This window comes from Anopheles coustani, chromosome 2 (genome assembly GCF_943734705.1).
Source record: "Anopheles coustani chromosome 2, idAnoCousDA_361_x.2, whole genome shotgun sequence".
Lineage (NCBI taxonomy): Eukaryota > Metazoa > Arthropoda > Insecta > Diptera > Culicidae > Anopheles > Anopheles coustani.
This window is the reverse complement of record NC_071289.1, coordinates 62,355,889-62,373,436: the sequence shown is the minus strand read 5'-3', so window position 1 is coordinate 62,373,436 and position 17,548 is coordinate 62,355,889. Positions and strand designations below refer to the sequence as shown.

Sequence of the window (17,548 nt, the reverse complement as noted above, 5' to 3'; positions counted from 1 at the left end):
GAAAAAAGTTTTCGCTTGGTCGATCCGTTCGGGATGTCTGTCCAGGGTTTCGGGAAAGGGGTCCAGAGAGTGGGCTGCGAATGAAAAGAAGGGAGGGTTTGTTTTGGTACCAACTCGAAAAATGTTTGTTTTTTGCCAAGGTGCGCAATGGCAGGTGTGATCATTTCACCTCTGTTTTCATACGATCCAGTTCGCTTTCCACTCCTGCTGTCACGATGACAGCTCTACAATAATCGACGCTTTTTCGACAGAAGTCGCGGAACCACGCCAAAAAGTGAACGCGAAAAAGTGTGCTTGTTGAATCGTTTTATTTTCATTATTTTTGGTGCAATTTCCCAGTGAACAGGTCAGCAAGCTAACGTGAGCTGAAATTGTTGGTCTACACTCGATACACAGCGTTCAATCGAGTGCGAATGTAGCGCGGCTAGGATTGGCAGCGCTCATCCGGCGAGCGTGGGTAGCATCCTCAAGTGGCTGTGCTTGGTGCTCCTTGTACTATACTTTTCTCAACCGGGTGCTGTTTTTTGCGGCGCACAATGGCAACAAACTACCCAACAAATGTGTCCGCACAGCCGGCCGCGCAGCAGGCGGTTGATCCGACGCAAATGAGCCACTTCCGAAGCTTTGTAAACATGCTGGGCGATACCGGTGCAAAGGATGAGTTCAAGCTCAAGGCCGCCCAGGAGCTGAGCGAGCATTTTGAGCTGATCACCCAATGCAGCGGGTACCAGAGCTTTCTGGAGCAGGCGATGCGTGTGTTCCTGAAGGTTCTGCAGGACGGTGAACCAATGTTTATTTCCGAATTCAATATGCAACAGGTAAGGGGGAGGAGGAGGGGCAGGTCCTTTGATTTTGTACAAAGTTTCACGACGTTTGTGTGCTTTCTTTAAGGTTCGAAAGCTAATTTTGGAAATGATCCACCGGTTGCCCAACAATGAGCTCGTGCGGCCATTCGTTAAGTCAATCATCATCCTGACCATCAAGCTGCTCCAGACGGAGAACGAAGAAAACGTTCTGGTGTGCCTGCGCATCATTGTTGATATCCACAAGCAGTACCGACCACCATTCCATGCGGAAATTCAGGACTTTCTGGCGTACTTGAAAAAGATCTACACCGATCTGCCGAAGCACATGGGTGTGATGTTTGAACCGCGGCAACCAATAAAGGTGAAGGATTTGAAGGAGCTCAACTTTGAGACGGTTCTGCCAGATATTTTCACCGTCACACCGATCCAGCTGGAGAAGAAAACTGCCGATGGGAAGACGACCACCGCGGCGGTAGGTGTTGTGTGTTGACAACGAGTAGATTAATTGCTATTAAGCTTCAATGATAGCCCATACTCTTCCTTTTACCTTCCCTTTGCAGTACAATCTGATACCAAAAGGTATCAATTCGTTGAAAGTGCTACAAGAACTACCAATCATCGTAGTTCTTTTGTATCAAATATACAAACAAAATCTCCACCAAGAGGTGGGAGAATTCATACCGTTGGTAATGAGCACAATCATCTTACAGCCATCGCTTGCTCATAAGTAAGTGTTGATTTATTTTAAAAAAATGAACATCACAACTTGTGTGATACAAATATTTGTATTTTTTTTTTGTGGTATTTTAGAAATTCGCCCGGATTCAACAAAGAGATCTACGTCGATTTTATGGGTGCGCAAATTAAAACGCTTACCTTTTCGGCCTACATCCTGCGGCTGTTTCCGGAGGTAGTAAACACACATGCCACGACGATGGTGAAGGGTATGATAAACCTGCTGGAAAGCTGCCCGAAAGAGGTTGCTAGCTTGCGCAAGGAGTTATTAGTGGCATCGAGACACATTCTGCAGACAGAGTTCAGAAATCGTATGTAACGCAAAATTTATTACTCAAGCTGTGGGCATTGTTTCATCTGCTTCTCCTCTTTTTTAAATCGTAGACTTTGTGCCAATGATTGAGAAGCTTTTCGATGATGACGTACTGCTCGGAAAGGGTTGGACGACGTACGAAAACCTACGCCCACTGGCCTACTCGACGCTGGCCGACCTGGTGCACCACATTCGGCAACAACTGAACCTGCAGGCCCTCTCGAAGGCGGTGCACCTGTTCGCAAAAAACATACACGACGAATCATTACCGACCACCATTCAGACCATGTCCTGCAAGCTGTTGCTCAACCTGGTCGAGTGTATTCGATTGAAGAGCGAGGTTGAACCAGTGGCCGCCCGCGAACTGATGATAACCATGTTGCGTGTGTTTACGATTAAATTTCAAACTATTGCCAAACTCCAACTCCCACAGTTGATGCAGAAATGGTAAGTTCCCAAGTGTTTGTTATAGACCAGAGTTCCCAAATATTATGATTTCCATTCTCACATTAAGGGGCACATTTTTGCGATATTAAAATTTATGATTAGTTATCTTCCCGGGATTAGACTACTTATTTTGATGTATATTGATCAATTCAATTCATCATGACTCTCTTCTTTTCATTACACTTTAGGAAAGCCAAACCAACCGATTGTGCTACAACGCCAGGCCAGGGAGAACCAAAAGATTTGCTTACCGCCTGTTCGATAGACGGCACGGACGGTGCAGGACAGAAGGCTACCAGTATTGGGTTACCAGTGCCAAGCAACCTAAACGTGTCCGAGTATCGCAGTCTGATCAAAACGCTAGTGTGCGGCGTGAAGACTATCACGTGGGGATGCCCATCACCGAAACCGCTCAACCCTAACGACCACCAGGGACCGGCGAAACTTTTCAATCCGAACGAAATTATCATCTTTATAGACCTGTTCCATTGGGCGTTGGAAACGTTGGACATCTACACCATCAACATCCCAACGGCCGGCATGGCGCAGGCCATCCCGATTCAGAAGCAAACGCTCCAGATGCCACGCTCAAAGGACGAGAAGGAAGTGTTAGAACATTTCAGTGGCGTGGTAAGTGTGATTTCATAAATGTATTGAGCCCACAGAATTGGGGGTAAATTGTAGCTTCATCTTGTTCTTAACTGATGTTCCATTGTCTATTTTTTGCAGTTTCTCACGATGGATCCACAGAATTTTCAGGAAATATTCGCATCCACTATTGACTTTATGGTTGATCGTTTATACAAAAACACCAATCTACAGGTGATCGCAAACTCGTTCCTAGCGAACCCGAAAACGTCGCCTCTGTTTGCGACCGTATTGGTCGAGTATCTGCTCGAGCGCATGGACGAGATGGGTTCGAACATCGAGCGGTCGAATCTGTACCTGCGCCTGTTCAAACTTGTGTTTGGCAGCGTGAGTTTGTTTGCGGCCGAGAACGAACACATGCTGCGGCCACATCTGCACAACATCGTGAACCGATCAATGGAGCTGGCGATGACGGCCAAGGAACCGTACAACTACTTCCTGCTGCTGCGGGCCCTGTTCCGTTCGATCGGCGGTGGATCCCACGATCTGCTATATCAGGAGTTTTTACCATTGCTGCCGAATCTTCTCGAAGGGTTAAATCGGCTGCAAAGTGGCTTCCACAAGCAGCACATGAAGGATCTGTTTGTCGAGCTGTGTCTTACCGTGCCGGTGCGGTTGTCTTCCTTGCTGCCCTACCTGCCGATGCTCATGGATCCACTCGTGTCTGCTTTGAATGGCTCACATACTCTCATCAGTCAGGTATAGTGTGCTACAAATGTGTTGTAATTTCCTAGTGACCTTTATTGATTTCTCTTCGCAGGGGTTGCGAACGCTAGAGCTGTGCGTGGACAATCTACAGCCTGATTTCCTGTACGATCATATTCAACCGGTTCGTGCCGACCTTATGCAGGCACTATGGCGCACACTCCGCAACCAGGATAGTGCGGCCGTTGTGGCGTTCCGTGTGCTGGGCAAGTTTGGTGGTGGCAACCGAAAGATGATGATTGAACCACAAAAGCTCAAGTACCAGGAACACAATATAACCCACCCGGCCGTGGTGGCCTACTTCCAAGACCACCGGAATCCGATCAATTTCGCCGTGGACAAAGTTATCGAGACCGCATTCAACGCACTCAAGTGCAGCACAACCGATCCGTTCTATTGGCGGCAGAGCTGGGAAGTGATTCGCTGTTATCTGGCCGCCTCAATTACCCTGGACGACGACAAGTACACACTGCAGAAGCTGTTCATGCACCCAAGCTTCACCGAAAACAACGTGCAGTGTGGACCGGCAGCGAACTATATCGCACCGGATCGGCGTGCCCGGCTTACGCACCAGACGGCTCTGACCGGAATGTTTGTAGCGGCGGCGACGAAAGAACTTCGCGGTTCCGTGCTCCCCACGATGGTGGCCGTGGTACGTCACTACACGATGGTAGCAATCGCCCAGCAGGCAGGTCCGTTTCCGCTTCACAAGCATCCACAGCAGAGCGACCGGGGCATGGATCCGCTCGTGCTGATCGATGCGCTGGCGGAAATCATGGGCCATGAGGAAAAGGAACTGTGTAAACCGGGTAACCTGGCGATGGTGCTTATTCTTGAGACGGCCACCAATATAATGGGCTCAAAGGAGCGCGCCTGCCGACTGCCGCTGATGAACTATCTCGGGGAGAAGATGGCCGCGCTCTGCTACGAGCGGCCGTGGTATTCGAAGATGGGCGGCTGCATCGCACTCAAGTTTCTCTACCAGAACATGGCACTTCGGTGGCTCTACCAGCACTTATTCGTCTTCCTGAAGGCGTTCATGTTTATCATCATGGACCTCACGGGTGAAGTGTCAAGCGGCGCGATCGATATGGCCCGCACGTTCCTGGAGAAGATGCTGCGCATCTGCATGACACCGCTGGAGAAGGACTGTAAGAACGAGGAGCTACTGGCGACGCAGAAGAAAGCCATGTACGACGTGATCCACGAGCTGGTGCGCCAGGTCACGAGTCCCCACACGCTAGTTCGGGAGACGGTAAGACAAAGAGCGGCTCAAATGCGCTCGCAGTTTAATCTATAATGATTCGTTTATATTTATTCCTCTATATCGCAGGCCATGGCTTCTCTACGTTTGATCGCGGAGCTTCAGGAGAAAACGGTCACGGAGGTAATGAGCCCCCACCGGGAAGTTCTGGTGGATATGATACCTCCGAAAAAGCACCTACTACGTCATCAACCGGCCGCCGCTCAGATTGGCCTGATGGATGGAAACACCTTCTGCACTACTCTGGAACCTCGTCTTTTTACAATTGGTATGTCTCAGGGACTTCGTAGCAAGACTTGTTTTCGGTGTACATAGTTAATCTCAAAAGGGATCATATAGTGTCAATTTACACGTACAACTGCAACAACTGCAGACTTGCGAAATCTACATGTGTTAGAGCTCAGATTTACTCGTTTTCTTTCTCTTCGATAGATCTCGCCATTTTGACGCATAAAGTGTTCTATCACGAAGTATTGACGCTCTCGGATGCGGAAGACGCCACACTGAACAAGCTGGAATGTTACAAAACGGTTACAAACTTGGTGCCGCTGCGTAAAAGTGCACTGAACGCATTGGCCGCATGTCATTACATACCGAACGGCTCACGCGATAAAATTTTTGGTATTTTGTTCAAGGCACTTGAGAAAAATAACGTCGAGCTGCAGGAGGCGGCTTTTCAGTGTATGAAAAATTTCCTTCAAGGATGCACGGTCACCAAAGAAACGGTGAGTGCAGGGTAGCATAGAGGACTACTATGTTTATGTTTCAATTCAATTTATATTCATTCTCTTTCCCTATAGATCCACACGGTGATACGTCCGCTGCTGTTGCTTCTCGGGGATCACCGCAATCTTACGCTCAGCGGAACACGCCGACTTTCCTACCTGACGCAGCTCTTCCCGGCCATGTTCAACGAGAAGCTGTGCGACTCGTTGTTGCAAATTTTAAAGAAAATGCTCGAGGTGACAATCACCAACAACAAGGGCAATTTTCTGGCAACCTCCAAATCCAGCGAAATGGAGAAGAAGATCGTGACGATCCTCGGCATTTTCCACCAGATACCGGCCGCCTCACCCAAGTTCATCGAGAGCCTCTGCAAGCTAATTTTGCAAGCGGAGAAAAGTTTAATGGTAGGTTGGAAGTTTTGTTTTACTACTGGTTTCAACGGTGACGATTACGATTTCCGATTCCAGATTGAACCATCATCCCCGTACCGACCGGCGTTGGTGAAGTTCCTGCTACGCTATCCGAAGGAAACGATTGAACTTCTACTGAGCGATGCCGTAATAAAAGACGCCCAGTGGAACCGATTCACGATCTTCCTACTTCGCCACAAGGAAGGAACCACGTTCCGGAACGCAGCACAGCTGAGGGGTCAACGTTTGACCCAACTCATCCTGCTTAATTCAGAATCTTCTGTAGCAGCTGGTGCAGGTGCGAAGACGTACGAAGAGCGCTATGAAGCACAGCATCAGGCTGTCCTGGTCATACACACGCTGGTGGAATACGATGGGCCGTGGATTACAAGTCAGGTGGAAATTATTACGGCACTTAAAAATATATGGAAGAATGATCTCTACAAGGTAAGTGAGAGGTACATATGAAGAGAGCAAAAGAGAGACTTATTTCCTTTACCTTCTTCATTTCATAGACATGCCAAACAGCGGTGGTGTGCGATTTGTGGCATCTGATCGCCAAGATTCTGATCGAATACTTCTCCTACAACACGAACGAGATTCTCCTACTATTCCAGCTACTCCGAGCGCTCTGCCTGCGTTTTGTACCGGATTTTCAGTTCCTGCGCGACTTCCTCCAGAACACCGTGTGCCAGAGCTACACGGTCGAGTGGAAGCGTAAAGCGTTCTTCCAGTTTGTCGAGGTGTTCACTAGCGCCGAACTGGCACAGGACCTGAAGGCGAAGATCCTAACGATGATCATTATACCGAGCTTTGCGCTGAGCTTCGAGAAGGGAGAAGGAAACAAACTGGTCGGTGCGCCACCGGCTCCCTACCAGGAGGACGATAGCAACGTGGTTTCGGTGTTTATCAACAAGGTAATCGACCCGGACAAACCGTTCGCTAACGAAGACTGCGTGCGCATTGCGCTGCTGCAGTTCGCGTGCCTACTGGTAGAAAAAGCGTCCCCGCACATCCACGACGGTGACGCAAACAATAAGCGCGAGGGTAACAAACTCCGCCGGTTGATGACGTTTGCGTGGCCGTGTTTGTTGCCGAAGAACTGCGTTGATCCGTCGGCGAGGTACCACGGGCATCTGTTGTTGAGTCACATCATCGCGAGACTGGCCATTCACAAGCGCATCGTTCTGCAAGGTAAGGAATTGTGCAAAATGTAAATGTTTAAAATACATTGTTAACTATTAACATGTGAATCATAACAATGAAATCCCAGCAGAAGAAAATCGAAGATAATTTAAGAATAATTGACCTGGCTGATAAACAATTTATATTTGACTAATACCAAATACGTTTATGGTTCGTTAAAAACCTTTTCCTGATGTTCATTTTTTTTTTTTGCGTTACTCTTTTGTAGTGTTTCACTCGCTGCTTAAAGCTCACGCCGTCGAAGCACGTAAGGTCGTTCAGCAAGCGCTTGAGGTTCTCACCCCCGCAATGCCATTGCGCATGGAAGACGGCAACACGATGCTAACCCACTGGACGAAAAAGATTATCGTGGAGGAGGGTCACTCCATGCAGCAACTGTTCCACATTCTACAGTTGATCGTGCGCCACTACAAGGTTTACTACCCCGTGCGCCACCACCTCGTGCAGCAGATGATCAACTCGATGCACCGATTGGGCTACGTCGGCAACACCTCGGCCGAGTATCGCAAGCTGTCGATTGAACTGGCGGACGTTATCATCAAGTGGGAGATGCAACGGGTGAAAGACGAGGTGGATGAGGCTGCGGCAGCCATCGGTAGTGGGGCTGCCGCCGGAGAACCGGGAACTGCGGCGCCCGGTGGCGATGAAGCAATGGATACAGCGGGATCGCTCGGAGTGGAAGGAGGCGATTCGGCCGACGGTTCAAACAAACCGCAGTCAAGTGGTGCCGTGAAGCGGACCGCGTCTGGCCTCGACGAAGACACGACGGCGGGAGTGAAGAAAAAGCAAGCGGTTGGAGAAAACGAACCGCAACCATCGACTTCGTCCGGTGCGTCTTCGGTGACCGCAGCGAAGACCGATGGATCGAACCGTCCAATCGACCGTGCTCAGTACGATACGGTGCTCAACTTTCTCTTCCGGATGGCGTGTCAGTTCAACGACACCACACCAGGTACGCCCGGAATTGTGACGACGGGTGACAACCTGTCCCGACGTTGTGTGAACCTACTGAAAGTGGCCATCAAACCGGACACTCCGGTTGACCTGAAGCTAGTTTGGTTGGATAAAATATTCCTCAGTGTCGAAACGCAGCAGGCAAGCACCGGAAACATCTGCACGGCTCTGGAGTTGCTCACCTTCCTGCTCGGTGTGCTGAAGAAGGACCAGATCCTGAACATGCTGCGGCCACTGCAACGTGGACTGTCCGCTTGCGTAACTTGCTCAAATACGCGCGTCATCAAACTGATGCATGGTTTGCTTTCGCGACTAATGGCAATCTTCCCTACCGATGCGCAGCACAAATGCGACGAACTGGAAACTCTTTATAGCACCATCTCACGCATGATCTACGAGGGGCTGGCGACATACGAGAAAACGTCCCAGGCGAATCCGTCATCCCTGTTCGGTACACTCATGACGCTTAAGGCGGCCTGCTCGAACAACCCAGGCTACATCGATCGGTTGATCGTGCCCTTTATGCGACTTCTCAATCGCTTAACAAAAGATCATCTGACCGGGTTTGGTGGCGTACTAGGTGGTCCCGGACCGGGAGGAATGGTCGGTGGAGGAGGTGCAGGTGGTGGTGGTGTTGGAGCGGGAGTTGTCGCCGGGCTCGGTCCGGGTGCTTCCCTGAGCGACGTCGCGAACACAAGCTCGATCGCGCTAGAGCTGCTGGTGGTTTCGCTCGATCTGGTGAAGAATCGGGTCGTCGTGATGAGCGTCGAGCTGCGTAAGATGTTCATCGGCGCCATACTGGTCGGGCTGATCGAGAAGAGCAACGACTCGAAGGTGATCAAAGCGATCGTAAAGATCATCGAGGAGTGGATGAAGAGCAACAAAAACACTCCGGTCACGGTGCAGCAGGCGCCAACGCTGCGGGAAAAGTCGATCCTGCTCGTAAAGCTGATGCAGTACGTCGAGAAGCGATTCGCGGACGATCTGGAGCTGAACGGACAGTTTCTCGAGTTGGTGAACTATATCTACCGCGATGAGGTGCTCAAGACGACCGAGCTGACCTCGAAACTGGAGGCAGCCTTTGTGGCCGGTCTTCGTTGTCCGGTGCCGCGTATACGGGCGAAGTTCTTCGAAGTGTTCGACGGGTCGATGCGTCGCCGGCTACACGATCGACTGCTTTACATCATATGCTCGCACTCGTGGGACTCGATCGGGCAGCACTACTGGATCAAACAGTGCATCGAGCTGCTCATACTGACGGCCAATACGACCACACAGATACAGAACAGTGTGGAAAGCCACTTGCTACCCAGTATATCGTCGGTAGGTATTTCATAAGAATGGCAAGCATACGATATTTACATTCCTTACCATATTCTGTTTTTAGGTAATCAACTTTGCCGACGCAGACGAGCGTAAGAACTTTGTCATCTATACAACGATCCACAACGACTCAACGGACGCGTTCGATCCAATCGAGGACAAGGAGGACGCGTTCGACATGGACATGAGCGTGGACTCGAACATTTCCCGGCACGAGGAGAGCGAGCGGCCGGTGGCCAACCGTCACGCGGCACTCGCCAAGCTCATTAGCCGGCAGGCCGAGTTTATGGAAGCGAACCGAAAGGTGCGCACCGAGCAGCTGCTCGTTGCGACGGCTCAGCTTTGCCACATGGACACGCAGCTGGCCGAGAAAGTATGGCTCGACATGTTCCCGAAGCTTTGGGAGGTGCTGGACCCGATCCAGCAGCAATCGCTCGATCGAGAAATCATTCCGTTCGTCGGGTCCGGGGCGCACATCATCCAGCGTGATTGCAACCCGAGCGCGATGCACACGTTTGTGGAGGCGGTCGCACAGTGTCAGCCACCTGTCTATCTGCCGCCGAAGGTGATGGGTTACCTCGGCAAGTCGCACAACCTCTGGCACCGGATGACCCTGATGCTCGAGTCGCTGGCGGATGATTGGGCGAACGTGAAAGAGCTGCTGCCCGAGTGCGTCGATCAGGACGACCATGGCATGCGCGACTGTTCGATCGTGCGTGAGCCACTGTCACAGATGTACTCGGCGCTGTACGAAGAGGACCTGTGGGCCGGGCTCTGGCAGAAGTACGCGAAGTACGCCGAGACAAGTCGCGCGATCGCGCACGAGCAGATGGGTTACTTCGAGGAAGCGCAAGGTATCTACGATTCAGCCATGACGCGCTTCAAGCAGGACCTCAGCAACGGTCAGACACCGACGGACATGAACAGCGAGGTGCAGCTGTGGGAGACGCACTGGATTCGATGTGCTAAGGAGCTGAACCAGTGGGACATCCTGATGGACTTCGGGCAGCTGTGTCGGGACAAGAACACGCACCTGATCATGGACAGTGCGTGGCGCGTGCCGGACTGGAATCTAATGAAGCAAGCCCTACTGAAGGTGGAACAGTCCTGCCCGAAGCAGGTCGGGTATAAGATCAATCTGTACCGCGGCTACCTGGCCATCCTAAGCCAGGAAGAGTCACAACTGGCCGGTAACGTTTCGGTGGAGCGGTACGTTGAAATGGCATCGGCGTACTGTATGCGCGAGTGGCGCCGTTTGCCACCGATCGTGTCGCACATTCACCTACCGATCCTGCAAGCCTCGCAGCAGATCATGGAGCTGCAGGAGGCGAGTCAGATCCACCAGGGGCTGCTGCAAAACCGGACTACCTCGCTGCACGACATGAAGGCGATAGTGAAGACTTGGCGCAATCGTTTGCCGGTTATCGCGGACGACCTGTCCCACTGGAGCGACATATTCACGTGGCGCCAGCATCACTACCAAATCATCACGGCGCACCTGGAGCAGCACAACGAATCGAATGCGCAGTGCATGCTAGGCGCACACGCATCCGCCCAAACGATCATACACTTTGGAAAGATTGCGCGTAAGCAGAACCTTACCAGCGTCTGCCAGGATTCGTTGTCGCGCATCTACACCATCCCATCGGTGCCGGTGGTAGACTGCTTCCAGGTTAGTTACATTCAATTATGAAGGAAGTTTATTAGTAGGCGTAGATATTTTGCACCCTTCCATTCAGGTCACAAACAAGTAATACAAAACATCAAGTAGTTATTTCAGCCCATGTTTATGTATTGTAGAAGAGTTTTGCAAACCTTCTCACTGCTTATTACGATAATAAGGACAGTCAGCCCATGGAAGTTGTTAGTAAAATGGCTTTACATGACACTGCACTCATTCAATGTTATTAGCTTTTTTTGGCTTCCCATCCATCCATTTGGTCAACTTGATATGCGATTCTTCCCGACGGGCAGCCAACGCTCGTTGTTCAGGCTTCAAAGCCTGTCGTACCAAACGGGCCACGATGTTGGAATAGTTAACATAATTTAGTCCAGCTACTCTCCATCCGGCCATTTTGCTGTGCTGGCGTGGAAGTCTAAACAAGGTGACACAACATGAACATAATTTTACATCACACAAATGAAACCAATCGAATTAAATATTATGCTGTTTTACGTTGGCTAGGAATCATACCTTTGCTAAGCACTTCGATTATTTGCTGGATGCTCTGCTGTGTGATTTCGGCGTATACTTGGAGATAATTTATAATCTTTTGAAATTACTTTGTTGATATTCACTGGCTGAAAGTATAATTGAATGGACGAACGCAAAATTACACCTCCGGTAAAATCGAAATATCCCTGGAGGCAGAAAATGTCACGCGACGCGTAAAAATGTTGTAGACCCCGCTGGTTTGGCGCTGGTTTGGCGCTGGTTGTGACACGCAACCAGCGGGTCTGAGATACCCTCGTGGGCGATTTTGCGCATGCGCATGGGTCAGTAATGGCGGCCCCCGAGTACCCTGTATAGTGATGGTCATCATGCAAACATAAGTCCACCAGTTCCGAAATATTTTTATCAATATATATTTATTTAGGATTACCATAGTTTAACGACACTGCTTAAGACTATTTTAAATGATAAAGTTCACTTAACATCACTACACTACACACCACACTTGCACACTAGGGAATATCGATATCTAGCATATCTTCTGATGCACATCCGAGCAGCGGGATCGGGATCCAAAACAAACTTCCGACGGAAGATGCTCTAGAAATGAAAATAGAGAGGAAATCAGTTATTATTGGTGTTTATAGGCAATAAGTGATGAAATACTCATCTTGTTTTGTTTTCCATCGATGAATTCTGCGAGATCGGATCGGACGCCAGCAGCAGCAGTACCTCTCCATGCGGAAGAATAGCGATGTAAACAACACTACATTTTCCATTTTTGGGCTGAATATGAGCCGTAGACGAAACACATACACAATATCTTCAGTCTTATCTGTAAAGTTCACTAAATAACACTGAAAACATCACTATTTTACGCACTTTATTATCACTGCACTCGACGCGTACCAAGCGGTCCCGGTGGCTGCCATCACTGAACGCTCCCCTGACAGCTTGACTGTGAGCTTGGGTTTGAGACTATGGTGGTCAAAAATAAGTGTGATCGTAGAACAAAAAACGCGTGTGACGAAAATTTATCTGCCCTAAAATTTTTTAAATTTGATAATGGTTTTTTGTACGTGGTTGAGGTTTCGCCTATTCAACAATTGCATGAAAAATCGGTGACAAAAATAATTTGTCCACCCGCAATAATTTTGTCCATGGAACAACCAAATCCCATAATAATGAAGACTGTTTGGCTTGGCATGGAGTGATTGAAAATCTGGTCGAAGTGTGAATTTGATTTTCATTGTTATTTTCAAATACACGGACGTAAATCATATTGAAAATGATGGAATCGAACGCATAATCTCTTTTCTATGTTTATTTCCGTTGTAAAATGTGCTGAAATCATTTCAAGTGCATTATGGACATGCTTTTTAAGTACGTTTAATCTGATTAGTTTTATAATAAGTTTGAAATTGAACCAACTAGGTTTGAATGACCAACAAGGTCATTGATCAAATCGACGTTATTTCTTTATGTTTTGCAAAACTGAAAACTGTTTGAAAAATTGACTAAGTCCCAAAAGAGCGAGTACGAAAATCCGCGGTCGAAGGTGGGAGTAGGATGGCCTGCTGCGTGTATCAACGGTGTTGCATTTCGTTTAAAAAGTGTGGGCCAATGAGGGGTGGAAACGGGTGGAGACGGGAGAGACGTAGACGTGACATGGAATTTTGAGTTCCCGCTGCCACCTGGGATCTTGCTTCATAGCATACTAGTTTTATACTGGAGTGTACGAAGCGTTCTTTTTGAAATAATATGCTCATACACGCGTCTCATTCCTAGGATAGGATCCTAGAACGAAAAGGATAGCCTCTCTTGTCTTCTGTCAGAATCCTAGTAACGCATACATTCTCATATGAAACCAAAGTGCTTAGAAGGAGAGAGGTATATCCTTTTGGTAACAGCAGCCTAAAATATTAGAGTACGCAGCCATTTCGAAATTTCGATCGACTATGATTTACTTTAAATTTATGTTTTTACAGAAAATAAGACAACAAGTAAAGTGCTGCTTGCAGATGGCATCCGTAACTAGCCGAGCCGAACTCGCCGAAGCACTCGAGGTGATCGAACCGACGAACCTGGACTACTTCACAAAAGAGATGACTGCCGAATTTTTCGCGCTGAAGGGTTTGCTACTGGCGCAAACTGGACGCTCGGAGGAAGCGAACAAAGCGTTCAGTGCCGCGGCCCAGCTGCATGACACGCTGATCAAGGCGTGGGCCTTCTGGGGCGACTACCTGGAGCACATCTTTACCCGTGACTACCGCCAGATCCATCTCGGTGTGTCGGCCGTCACCTGCTTCCTGCACGCCTGCCGCAGCCAGATCGAGAGCAAGTCACGCAAATATCTGGCCAAGGTGCTGTGGCTACTTTCGTACGACGACGATAAGTCATCGCTGCTGGATGCACTCGATAAGTATGCCGTCGGTGTACCGCCGGGTCAATGGGTTCCGTGGATCCCCCAGCTGCTATGCAGTTTGGTGCAGTACGATGGCAACGTGATTATGAACCTGCTCAGCCAAGTAGGTCGGATGTTCCCGCAAGCCGTTTACTTCCCCATTCGTACGCTCTACCTCACGTTGAAGATAGAACAGCGTGAACGATATAAGAGTCTCGAGCAGGCTTCTATCGTACAACAACAGCAGCAGCAGCAGCAACAACAACAACAGCAGCAGCAACAACAACAACAACAGCAGCAGCATCAGAATGCTACAAAAGGTACTGAGGTGACGAATGCCACCATGAATGGCGCTCCAACACAAACACCTGGATCGTCAGCCTCACAGTCCACGAACGATGTGAGCTCCACTTCGGCAGCAGGTGCTACCGCAACGGGTACAACACCGGTTGCTGGTGCAAACCCTCCCCAGGGCGCTGCTAGTGCCGGTGCTGGTGCCGGTGCCACCACAACGCCTATCCGGGCTACCCCACCGATGTGGCGCTGTTCGAAAATTATGCACCTTCAGCGGGACATTCACCCAACCGTGCTGAGCTCGCTGGAGGGTATCATCGATCAGATGGTTTGGTTCCGGGAAAACTGGTATGAGGAGGTACTGCGTCAACTCCGCCAGGGACTGACCAAGTGCTACGCGATCGCGTTTGACAATCGGGGCGCTGTGAACGAAGCCACCATCACGCAACACACGCTCAACTTCATCAAAAAGCTTGTGTCCACGTTTGGAATCGGTATCGGTAAGTCGCCATAGTCGTGGTAGTCGACTCGGGCGAATGAATCGGTTGCTTATGTTTTTCTTTTTCATACCATCCCCCCAACCAGAGAACATCTCCAGCTCGGTATCAACCACATTCGCGTCGGCCGCCTCGGAATCACTAGCACGGCGCGCCCAAGCCACCGTGCAGGATCCCGTGTTCCAGAAGATGAAGGGTCAGTTTACGAGCGATTTCGATTTTTCTCAACCTGGTGCCATTAAGCTGCACAACCTGATAATGAAGCTGAAAATGTGGATCAAGATTCTCGAGAGCAAAACGAAACAATTGCCCAAGTAAGTATTGGTTTGTGACTTTTTCTTGTTTGTAGATAGCTAAAAAATAAGTAACGTTAATAAGTAAATAAAATCATTCTTCATTTTAAAATGATAGTTATTTGAAAATGCGTTCAAATAAAATGGAACGCGGAGGAACACTGATAAATGTCTTATCTCTTTAAAATAGATTTATTCATGGTAAACCATTGAAATTAACATTAGACATAATACGCTCTATTAGTAGCCTGATTGAATGGAAAATAATATTTTCTTTTTATCTTCCATAGATCATTCCTGATCGAAGAAAAGTGCCGCTTCCTGTCCAACTTTAGTCAAAAAACGGCCGAGGTGGAATTACCGGGTGAGCTGCTGTTGCCGAAGAATTCTCACTACCATATTCGTATCGCGCGTTTCATGCCGCGTGTTGACATCGTGCAGAAGCACAATACGGCCGCCCGCCGGTTGTACATTCGTGGTACGAATGGTAAAATCTACCCGTATCTCGTCGTGAACGACACGGGCATTGCAGATGCACGGCGCGAAGAGCGTCTCCTGCAGCTGCTCCGCATGCTCAACTCGTATCTGGTGAAGCGCAAGGAAACGTCCCGTCGGTTCCTCTATCTCACCGTGCCGCGAGTCGTGGCTGTCTCGCCGCAGATGCGACTGGTCGAGGACAACCCGGCATCGGTTTCACTGCTGGAGGTGTATAAATCGTGCTGCGCGATGCTAAACATGGAGCACGATGCACCGATCACGCGGTACTACGATCGACTAGCGAAAATTCAGGCGCGCGGATCGCCCACGAATCACGTCATTCTACGTGACATCCTCAAGGAGACGCAGGCGCAGATGGTTCCAAAGACGCTGCTGAAGGAGTGGGCCGTTCGAACGTTCCCGTCCGCCACCGACTACTGGCAGTTCCGGAAGATGTTCACGCTACAGCTGTCGCTGTCCTGTCTGCTCGAGTACGCACTCTGCCTGACGCGGCTCAACCCGGACATGATCTACCTGCACCAGGATTCGGGCCTGATGAACGTGTCGTACTTCCGCTTCGAGATGGACGACAGTACGGGCTTTCTGGATGTTAACCGACCGGTACCGTTCCGCTTGACGCCCAACATTGCCGAGTTCATCTCGTCGGTCGGTGTGGCTGGACCGTTTACCGCTTCGGCCGTGGCGACCGCTCGCTGCTTCATCCAGCCGAACTTTAAGCTGACCACAATCCTGAAAGCGATCCTCAAGGACGAAATCATCGCGTTCCACAAGAAACGCCTGATCGACGAGAAGGTACTCGATCAGACAAGCCAAGCGGGTGGTACAACTTCGACGCAGGCATCAACTACGGCAATCAGCGCGAACAACATCTCTTCTAGCACATCGACGCACTCGGCGGGCGGCACGCAGACGCAGGGTGCCAGTAGCGCCACAAACTCCACCCAAGGTGGCCAAGGCGATCAGGATAATGCATCGATTGAAATCGACGCAGAAACCGTCATCACGACGGTCACCAAAGCCGTCAGCACCATTATGGGCCGGCTGAACAACCTTTCGCGCATCGACAGTGGAGAGTCGAACCGGATGAGCACCTTCGTGCACGTGGCAACCAACTCAGACAATCTATGCCTGATGGATCCCGCCTGGCATCCATGGTTGTAAAGAGCAAAATAAAAAAGGCAAGTAAAAGGTATAGAATCGGAACGTAACGTACAATAATCTAAAGGAACTTAGCATTAAGAAAGTTTGCGCAGAATGTGGTGTGAAGGTTTTACTCTGAAAATAATATGAATTGAAAATTAATAAATCTTATGATTCGTAACACTAATCTTGATCGTTAAACTTATTTCTTAAGCGTTTTGTTACTACTTTGCAACTGAATGTTTTTATGACGAAGCACATAAACGAAGCTTGTTCTTATTTCCAGACATCAATTAACTCTTGCCCGACGGTCCTACATAAGATTCGTCGCGCCAGAGTCTCGTCGTGTTTTGTTGAGTCATTATGATTGTCGACACTTTGCAGACGTGGCGTCATGGATAATGGAAGCAATAAATTGCACTTGTTTCATTTCTGGCAATGAGACGGCATGAAGGTCGAGATTATATTCAATGGATCCGTGTAAAATTATAATCACGCTTGATACAGCAGCGGTTGATGTTTTAGATGAGTTACGTATTTCATTCTTCCTGTATCGCGCTATTGACATTATATCATCCAGATTGGAAGGCAGGTTTGTTATCTAACGGGCGGGGTTTCTTTATCTGTAATCAAAATCATCGTATGCATCGGATAACGAAAAGCAAAAATCTTTACATCAAGGTTAATCTTCCAGATCAAATGAGGTCTTTTT

The 17,548-nt window shown here is 49.2% G+C and overlaps 1 protein-coding gene across 1 annotated transcript; it reads left to right on the top strand.

Annotated features, from left to right (window-relative positions):
- Positions 1-299: 299 nt before the first annotated feature.
- LOC131264786 (transcription-associated protein 1) lies at positions 300-17,010 on the top strand. Its single transcript, XM_058267053.1, has 21 exons — positions 300-818; positions 892-1,278; positions 1,367-1,533; positions 1,617-1,852; positions 1,926-2,301; positions 2,490-2,931; positions 3,031-3,648; positions 3,710-4,909; positions 4,988-5,186; positions 5,351-5,643; positions 5,719-6,048; positions 6,112-6,501; positions 6,570-7,248; positions 7,469-7,858; positions 8,111-8,794; positions 8,861-9,537; positions 9,602-11,209; positions 13,699-14,346; positions 14,587-14,908; positions 14,994-15,219; positions 15,489-17,010. The coding sequence occupies exons 1-21, from the start codon at positions 537-539 to the stop codon at positions 16,855-16,857; spliced, it is 11,523 nt and encodes a 3,840-aa protein (XP_058123036.1). The 5' UTR covers positions 300-536; the 3' UTR covers positions 16,858-17,010.
- Positions 17,011-17,548: the final 538 nt, after the last annotated feature.

What these genes read in the sequence shown, in the direction of transcription:
- LOC131264786 (XM_058267053.1), top strand. Translation starts at nt 537, where the DNA reads ATGGCAACAAACTACCCAACAAATGTGTCCGCACAGCCGGCCGCGCAG. An exon ending in GTCTCGAGCAGGCTTCTATC is followed by an intron (nt 14,347 to 14,586) that starts GTACAACAACAG and finishes AACCCTCCCCAG; the next exon opens with GGCGCTGCTAGTGCCGGTGC. An exon ending in AAAACGAAACAATTGCCCAA is followed by an intron (nt 15,220 to 15,488) that starts GTAAGTATTGGT and finishes TATCTTCCATAG; the next exon opens with ATCATTCCTGATCGAAGAAA.